Source organism: Acipenser ruthenus, chromosome 15, assembly GCF_902713425.1.
Source record: "Acipenser ruthenus chromosome 15, fAciRut3.2 maternal haplotype, whole genome shotgun sequence".
In the NCBI taxonomy this organism is placed as follows: domain Eukaryota; kingdom Metazoa; phylum Chordata; class Actinopteri; order Acipenseriformes; family Acipenseridae; genus Acipenser; species Acipenser ruthenus.
This window is the reverse complement of record NC_081203.1, coordinates 9,090,298-9,099,993: the sequence shown is the minus strand read 5'-3', so window position 1 is coordinate 9,099,993 and position 9,696 is coordinate 9,090,298. Positions and strand designations below refer to the sequence as shown.

At 38.7% G+C, this 9,696-nt stretch overlaps 1 protein-coding gene across 1 annotated transcript; it reads right to left on the bottom strand.

The window, feature by feature from the left end:
• Positions 1–1,994: 1,994 nt before the first annotated feature.
• On the bottom strand, positions 1,995–8,975 carry LOC131697540 (endoplasmic reticulum chaperone BiP). The gene is made up of 9 exons (XM_058987138.1): positions 8,827–8,975; positions 7,241–7,397; positions 6,835–7,066; positions 5,029–5,163; positions 4,818–4,930; positions 4,092–4,482; positions 3,354–3,591; positions 3,091–3,258; positions 1,995–2,789 (listed from the first exon to the last, which is right to left on the bottom strand). The coding sequence occupies exons 2-9, from the start codon at positions 7,354–7,356 to the stop codon at positions 2,221–2,223; spliced, it is 1,962 nt and encodes a 653-aa protein (XP_058843121.1). The 5' UTR covers positions 7,357–7,397; positions 8,827–8,975; the 3' UTR covers positions 1,995–2,220.
• Between the last annotated feature and the right edge of the window lie 721 nt (positions 8,976–9,696).

Here is a 9,696-nt window from a genome sequence, read left to right as displayed (position 1 = left end):
TTAATTATATTCCGAATATGTGGCTGAAAGGCGAAGTCAGGGTCAAAAATTACACCAAGATTACTTTTTTCAATTTTCTGAGAGTATGGGAAACTATCCTCTGTGAAGGTGGACAGATGTATTTTTTTTTATTTTTTATCTTTTGATCCCAAAATCATTATCTCTGTTTTATCTGAATTTAACATAAGGAAATTATTAGACATCCATACCTTGATGTCAGCAAGACAGCTTATCACATTTTTTATAGAAGAGACACCACCTGGTTTTAGAGACAGATATAGCTGGGTGTGATCAGCATACAGTGAAAGTTGACCCCATGTCTACAGACAATGTCATCCAAGGGCAGCATATATAATGAAAATAAAATTGGGCCAAGAACAGAACCCTGAAGAACGCCACATGTATCCTCAGATAGTAAGGAGATGTTTGCCCCAATTTTAACATATTGTTGCCTATTTGAGAGATGATTTAAACCAGGACAATATTAGTGCCTGATGATCTCACGATGCTTGAGACGGTCAATGGTGTCAAAAGCTGCACCGCGATCTAAGAGAACAAGGACTGTAGGTGAACCCATGTCTTCCATTTAAGTACAGCTGGTACATCAGTGTAAGCAGTAGCATATCCTCCTGCAACAGCCAGTGGATTTAAGAAATACCACATTGAACTTAGAGGTGAAGGTGGCTTTCAACTTCTGAGTTTTAAGAAGTCGCCTGAATGTAAGGACTGAAACAAAGAGATAAACCGATTCAAAACTGGAATACATTAGTACAGACAACTGATATGTTAGTACTGCACCAAATTGCTCTTTAAGGGAATGTAGCCTAGTGTTCAGAGCTGAGGACCTCAGAGAAAGGGATCACGCCTTGGAGCTTTGTAGACATACAGATAATTAACATGTTACGTTACCTTTGTCTTATATTGTTTCTTTAGAAGAGATTTAGGGTTTTTCTTTTCTTGTAAAAGCTAAACACACAGCTCTGCAAATGTACCTCAACCCTGACCTGAACACCATGTGCCATTAACCAGTCACTTGTGGCAAATTACACCTAAGACTTCAACTAGGTTTGGCATCCAGAGGTGGGAGAAAAAGGGGGGGGGGAGAAGAATTTAAAAAAAAAAAAAAAAAAAAAAAAAAAAAACACCCCACACACCACACCCAACAGAAGACCAGCTGAACCTTAACAAACTTCCCCCAGAAACAAGAATAGAACATAACTGGATTTTACGAAAATAGACAGAAGAATGTCACCACCCCAGCAACATGGCCGGTTCCAAACAGATTGATATATATCCAGGGCTGTTCTAAAGAAACACAAAGCTTTGTAGCCATGACTTTTAAAAGGGAATTTAAAGTCCTTATTTTTGAGAGTAAACTACAAAGACATTGCCGCTTATAGTTAGAGCACACAGTAGAGCCTGCTGTGGCTTCAACTGAATTATTAGGCTATAACATTTGATGTTACGTACTAGTGATACTGTTGCATTTAGTTCAATTGCCCCCATTAGGCATTTAAATAAATGTACATATTCTGTGAAGAGATGTACCAGGATGCAGCGGTTTGTCTAGTGTTGTATTCTAAATATTTGCATTTCATGAAAGTGAATAAAATGTTTAAAAGAGACCAGTAATCATATTACTAAAACCAATGATTTAAAAGAACATTGCTTGGCTCCCAGCAACACATTTGCCATTTTAGTAAATTGCTCCATTAGATAATTTTGAAACCCACAGGTGCCCTTGTAATGTTGATGAATGTCAGCAAACATAGCAAGCACATGATCAATCATGCAATGAACTTCAGACAAGTAGTATTATCAAACTTAACATTTATTCAAGGTCAATTTACAGTAGAAAACATTTTTCTACAATACCCAGAATGACCAAATTTCAAATAAATAGTAAACAATTTTCTAAACATCTCAACACGCTGGATTTGTTCCCATTCTCTATTTAATCTGTCGCCACCCCCCCCCGCCCCACCCCACCCCACCCCGTTAAAGAAAAAAAAAAAAAAAAAAAAGAAGACCTCCACATCTGAAACTGCCAAAGAACAGCAGCAGAGCCAATCCGGCTACAACGTCACTCCACCTTGCTGTGAAGATGCCACATTTACATTCGTGAATGAGTTTTCCACCATTCAAAATATTGATTTCCTCAAACACATTACAGTTCTCAAGGAGTCCAATATATACACCTATGTGAAGGAAGGGGGAGCTCTACAACTCATCCTTCTCAGCCTGTTCCTCCTCACCACCCTCTGGTGGTGGTCCTCCCGCACTGCCGTACAGTTTACTGACAATCGGCTGCACAATCTCCTCCAGTTCTTTCTTTTTAGCCTGGAAATCTTCGATTTCAGCATCCTGGTGGCTTTCGAGCCATTCGATCTTCTCCTCAACTGCTTTTTCAATGGCCTCCTTGTCTTCAGAGGACAGCTTGCCCCCCAGCTTCTCCTTGTCTCCGATTTGGTTCTTCAGAGAGTAAGCATAGCTCTCCAACTCGTTCCTGGCGTCTATGCGCTCCTTCAGCTTCTTGTCCTCTTCAGCGAACCTCTCTGCATCGTTCACCATCCTCTCAATGTCTTCGGGGGTCAGGCGGTTCTGGTCGTTGGTGATGGTGATCTTGTTCTTGTTTCCGGTGCCCTTGTCCTCGGCGGTCACACGGAGGATGCCATTGACGTCGATTTCAAAGGTGACTTCGATTTGGGGAACACCACGAGGAGCAGGAGGGATGCCAGTCAGGTCAAATGTGCCCAGCAGATGGTTGTCTTTTGTCAGAGGTCGTTCACCTAAAAAAAGTGGCAGAAATGTCTTTGTTTCAGTTTACAATTTGATACATAATTTAACTGCTCCTCTTAAACTTCACATACAACATTATTCTTTGCAACTTGTAAAGAAATAGTGTAGTGCATTTGGAAGTTTTTTTTTTTTTTTATAATTATATATATATATATATATATATATATATATATATATATATATATATATATATATATATATATATATATATATATATATATATATATGCTCTAAATCAGTTTACCAACAGCAGTAAAGAAACATCAAATAAGACAGAAAGAGTCCCCTCACCTTCATAAACCTTGATGGTAACAGTGGGCTGGTTGTCAGATGCAGTGGAGAAGATCTGGGATTTCTTTGTTGGCACAACAGTGTTTCGTGGAATCAATTTTGTCATGACGCCTCCAACAGTCTCAATACCAAGGGTCAGGGGGCACACATCAAGAAGAACCAAATCACCTGTTAAGACAGAGCTCATTAGCTACCTGTGTAAATCTATCACCTCTACTTGAATTAAACATTCAAGATCAGGATTATTGTCCCAATACACCTACCAGTATCCTCTTCCCCAGACAGCACCCCAGCCTGCACAGCAGCACCATAAGCCACAGCCTCGTCAGGGTTGATGCCACGGGAAGGCTCCTTGCCATTGAAGAGTTCCTTCACCAGCTGCTGAATCTTGGGGATTCGAGTGGAGCCACCGACCAGGACAATTTCATCAATGTCAGCTTTCTTCAAGTCTGAGTCCTCCAGGACTTTTTGGACTGGCTTCATGGTTGATCGGAAGAGATCCTATGAAGGTAAGACGGCAGACATTAGAATGCAATTATTATTATTATTATTATTTATTTCTTAGCAGACGCCCTTATCCAGGGCGACTTACAATTGTTACAAGATATCACATTATGTTTACATACAATTACCCATTTATACAGTTGGGTTTTTACTGAAGCAATCTAGGTAAAGTACCTTGCTCAAGGGTACAACAGCAGTGTCCCCCACTGGGGATTGAACCCACAACCCTCCGGTCAAGAGTCCAGAGCCCTAACCACTACTCCACACTGCTGCCCAATTCTGTCACTGTACTTGTGGGAATTATTGCCTGACCATACCAGTCTTCTCTATTGGTTATCCCCAAATGCATCTTTATATAACTCCTGTATGGAAGGAAGACATGTCTATATCCTCCCTCAATGATTAATGACCTTGATTTAACTACCACTTTTAGATGGCCCTGGTTATAACCATGTTTCACAGTTAACAGTTTTAACAGTCCATGTTAATCCACTTACCATGTTGAGCTCCTCAAACTTCGCCCTGGTAAGAGTTTCAGAGAAATCTTCTCCCTCAAAGAAAGACTCAATCTCAATTCTGGCCTGGTGTTGGGCAGACAGAGCCCGCTTGGCCTTCTCCACTTCACGACGCAGCTTCTGCACGGCACGGTTGTCCTTCCGCACGTCTTTGCCGGTCTTCTTCTTGTACAGCTTGATGAAGTGCTCCATGACTCGCTGGTCAAAGTCTTCGCCTCCCAGATGAGTATCTCCGTTGGTAGCCACTACTTCAAAGACACCGTTGTCAATGGTGAGCAGAGAAACATCAAAAGTACCCCCGCCTAGATCAAACACAAGGATGTTCTTCTCGCCGTCCTTCTTATCCAAGCCATAGGCAATAGCAGCAGCAGTTCTGTATCGAAAGAGAAGAGTCAATGAAAACCCAACTTAAATGACCATTTAAAAAAAATTACATGATGCTATATTAATGAACAGTGCGGATTGTAGTATAAATATCCATCTACAAGTATGTCACACCAAGCTAGATCTTGTAGACCACTCAATTCTGATGGATAAGGCCATTTGAGATTAGGATGTTAAATTAACAAAACCCATGTATACCAAGCAACAAGTTCATGGACAATAGAGCTAAAGAAAGCTGTATCTTCTGACATTTAGGCCTTCATCCAAAACTTGCAGTAGAAGATCAAATAAAAAAAAATAATTAAAATAAAACACCACACTTACGGCTCATTGATAATCCTCATCACATTCAATCCAGCAATGACTCCAGCATCCTTTGTGGCCTGACGCTGGGCGTCATTGAAGTAGGCTGGCACAGTAACCACTGCATGAGTAACCTATTGAAGACAGAAAGTAATGGAAAAGCAAAAGTTAAACACAGAAATCGTAACATTCCAATACGTCAAATGATATGTGATGCAATATGTTAAACTACCTTTTTGCCCAGGTATGCTTCAGCGGTTTCCTTCATCTTTGTGAGCACCATGGCAGAAATTTCTTCAGGAGCAAAGGTTTTGGTTTGACCTCCAATATCAACCTGGATATGAGGCTTGCTCTTCTTCTCAACAACCTGAAAAGAAATAGTATTAGATTAATAGGAGGGGAGAAACAATGCCCACCACCCACCCCCACCCAAACTTTTACCTGAAAGTAAAATTCACCATCAATTCCTGGTTTTTAACCACCCAGCTGCTTATCCCGCAATTTCCACGTGGAGTGCAAGCGAGTTTGTCACTCTCGTGAGACTAGTGTGCAGGCGCTATATGTGCATCTGCAAGTTTAACATGTCTTTAACATGCTTCAATGAAAAATAAGAACACTAATGTAAGGTGGTATGCAGTTTTGTTTCGCTGGCAGATGGCAGCAGTCCCTAATAAATGTGCTTGACAGACCAGGTCATCCACAGCTGAGAGTGAAAAATGGATGCCTGTGTATCTACAGAGAATACAATGAAGAGATTTCTTTTTTTGTTGGTTACAAGTTGTAAGGAAGCCTTATCAGGATTAGTACTGGTCAAAACAACCTATTTATTGTACCTACACGTCACAGATAATAATGCATAACAGCGCTATACACCTGTGCCTCAAACTGGGGAAAATACTGTATATGACGCGACTGAATTTACAATGCAGGTTTTCTGGTGTATGTGCTAGATAAAGACGTTAGCATCGATGAGGGTTTGAAGTGCATCTGCTTTGCAATCTGACAAAAAATAATTTCTAAAAAGTGATATGCCTGCACAAGTATTAAATTATATTATAATGCTGCCACTGTAAACAAATGATGTTATTTATACTTGTATAATGCTGCCATTAGAAAAAAATGTTATGTTGTGATCTATATTATAATGCTACAATTGTAAAAATTGTAAACATTGTTATTGAAGGTCTATTGGAATACTGTATTTCCCTTTCATAATCACAATAAAAAAGTGTATTAAATAGCAAATTGTTTTGAAAACTGTCCAAATTGCTTATTTGAGGGTTAAGAATGAAATCTACAAAAAAAAAAAAAAAACACATTAACATGGAAATTGCCAAAATAAATGGCCAGCTGGGTGGTTAAGCATGTGCAAATAACGCCTAAGGGGAAATATCACAGCTCACGTAAATAGAAGAAACTGTAGAAGTAGTTGTTCTGTACATTAATGATTCAGACAATTGCTTGCATCATTGATAATGAAGACTCAGATGACGAAGACGTGCAGTTTGGCGGTTTCAAATCACATGATACGCAGTCGGATTACCCTTTCCTGTTACGCTACAATCCATATTCGACACTGCAAGAGCTTGTAACTCGGGCATTTCTTTGTACTGAACATTTAACACTACAGTGCTGCTTTGGTTGCTATGTTAATTTATTTTTTTGTGTTGTGTTTTCGTACTTGACACGAACATTTTCTTACTTAAGACTATGTAAAGCCATTTATTTTAGTGGACCAAAAATGTCACGTTTATTTTTTATTCTAGCGTTTTTCACCAACAAATGTGTTTTTCATGATGTTCTTTTGCACTGCATATTGTAGCATGTTGTGAAAATATCTGAAATGACAAAACAATTCAGCACCTTTGAAATATTTCACTGGTCAATAAATGTTAACTGCCTTTGAATTTTAAGCCTGCTTAATTGTAAACGTAATCTACCCAACATTAATAATGCCTGTAATTTCGCCACTGTCCGAGTCTCATATGTACACACTAGCCTAGATGTTTAAAGTTAACTGTAAATGCAATCCAATTACCTTAAAAGGGAAGTATTTAATGTCCTGTTGAACAGTGGGGTCAGTCCACGTACGACCAATCAGACGTTTTGCATCAAAGACTGTGTTCTCTGGGTTGGAGGTCAGCTGGTTTTTAGCAGCATCACCAATCAAACGTTCTCCCTCAACAGTGAAGGCCACATAAGATGGAGTGATACGGTTACCCTGATCGTTAGCGATGATTTCCACACGTCCATTCTTGAAGACACCAACACTGTAAAAACACCAATTAAAATACTGTCAACACAGTTATTTAGTATTCCATAACATTGCCAGCCTTATGCTTAGTGTTCATTCACAGGTCTGATCAATGAATAGTGTTAAATAGCAAGTGTAATAGACCACTTCAATTGTTGCCACAAAGACAGGTATTATCAGCCAGACTTACCAAGAATAAGTGGTACCCAGGTCAATGCCAACCACAGTACCGACACTCTCCTTCTTGTCATCTTCATCAGCAAAGACACTGCTGATGGCCAGCAGAACAAGAAAGCACAGCTTCATGTTGAGTAGTGTAGTTCACAAGGCACTGCTCAATTAAAATGCTGTTGGACAAGACAGTTCATTTTTAAAACAAAACTGCAACAATACGTTGTACCCACAACTTGACTGTAAAGTTTACTGTATAATGTAAATAAACATGCCAATGTATCTGCATTTACACTTAACTTCAGACTTAAGGTACACAAGTTATATGAATGTAGCAGGGTAATAGCCTACAATGAAAGTAGGAATGTTTCAAAATATACATTTAAAAAAAGCAGTATCTTCAAAATAATAGCTTCCTTTACTAAAATCCGCGTACTTTCCTAGCTTCTCCGGATATTATACCAATTTAATGTTTGTCAGTTATTTAAAATACATACAGTATTAAACACGTTTTTGTTAGTGCAACTGATGCGGCCTTTATGGTATGCAACTTGGGCGGTCACTGAATTCAACAGCCATTAATGCAGCACACCTTTTAATGCATGGAAGTATTGCCTTTCAGTACCACTAGGTGGCACTGACCACGCGATAAAAGGCCATTTGTTCAAACTCAGCCTATGTATTTTATTTTCACATCACGGTATTGAGATTTGAGTTTCTTAATTTAGGAAGTAAATTATGATTGGACCTAAAAAGGAATCAAGCAGTTAAGTGCTCGTTGAGATGGGAGCTGGGAGCACTCTGTCAGGGCTCAAGTGCAATGTCAAATTCTGCGACAACTCTAAATACTACATAGTAAATCATGAATATGGTAGATTCAACGCGGATTAAACGTATATACATTTGTGTGTGTGCGCGCCAACAATTACAAATTGTGGTATTAAAAATCAATTACTTGGTAGAAGTACGGTAGGCCTAAAAAAAAATTTTAAAAAAAGCACAGCGCAGCAGACAGCTAAAAAAAAATAAGAAACCTGATGGACAAGTTTTGTGTTTTGTTTTATAAAAAATTAATATAAATTATTCTACAAAAATCCTCGGCCAACACAAACCAGTCCTAATGTTCCGTGCACGCTTGCTTACCGGTAATGTGAAGCTGCGCACGATGATGGCATTCACAGCCACACAAAATAAGAGTGAAGCTCATCTACACTATCAAGCTATTTAATACAGACTCACAAACTAGACGTAATACCGCACATGTGTAATAATAACATTATTAATTCAATCACGCTTCGTAATCTCCCTTCTAATTCCATACAGATAGTATATCTGCGTTGTTCCACCCAACACATCAAATGTATTGTTTTTTTTAATAGACACATAAAAAATCAAGCCTAAAACGCTGACTAAAATGTAACATTTTTCTAAAGATGTAATTTTTACCAATATCATAGTACAATATTGCCGGTAACCTACACAACAATTACTTACACACACACACACATTATATATATATATATATATATATATATATATATATATATATATATATATATATATATATACCAGTCACTTTGAAGGAAAGAAAAAAAAACTACATACCTCTACTGTAATAAATTCGGAATTAAATGCGCTTTTCAGCTCTTTTTTTAATAACAATCCAACAGCCCTTCCTCTGCTTTGCTAATTTCAAGTCTGATGTCTTGCAGTTCTGATCTGTCTCTATATAAGCCTTCACCGCTTCCCCATCGTGGAGGGTAGCGATTGGCCGGTAAGCAACTCGTTGGAACGAGATGATTGGCTGGGAGTGGCACGCTGGCTGCTCTCGATTCGGACACGTACGGGGCTTCATGACGTTTTGATAGTCATGGTATTTATTTTACTCATTGGGTAGACAAAGGATATCTCGACCCAATCATATGAAAGCCGGTGACCAAGATCTTATTGTGATTGGCAGCCAAGACTGCCGGTCTAATCTTTAATGTCATTTCTCTGAATTTGCCTCGGTTTGTATGATTTCTGGAAGTTTCATAATCTAATTCAATTCAAAAGTAATAAGCCTTATGCTATGTAGGAAACAGTATACCAGTATTTTATTATGTTCCTGTGAGTGTGGTTAGTTATTGAGTGTATTCAGCTTTTATTAAGCCAAATTTTTGTACATGCCTTTATCTTTTCAGTCTTAATTTATACAGTGTTGTTTCAATTATATTGTACTGATAATGTAGTAAAAAATAAAATAAAATAAGAAAACACAGTTTTAACTCAGTATTTGTAGACTTCTCATGAGTTCCACCAGGCAGATTCATTTTTTAGACCCAGGGCAGACAATACAGCACTCATACATCAAACTAGGGCACCAGTGTGGAGTAGTGGTTAGGGCTCTGGACTCTTGACTGGAGGGATGTGGGTTCAATCCCAGGTGGGGGACACTGCTGCTGGACCCTTGAGCAAGGTACTTTTCCTAGATTG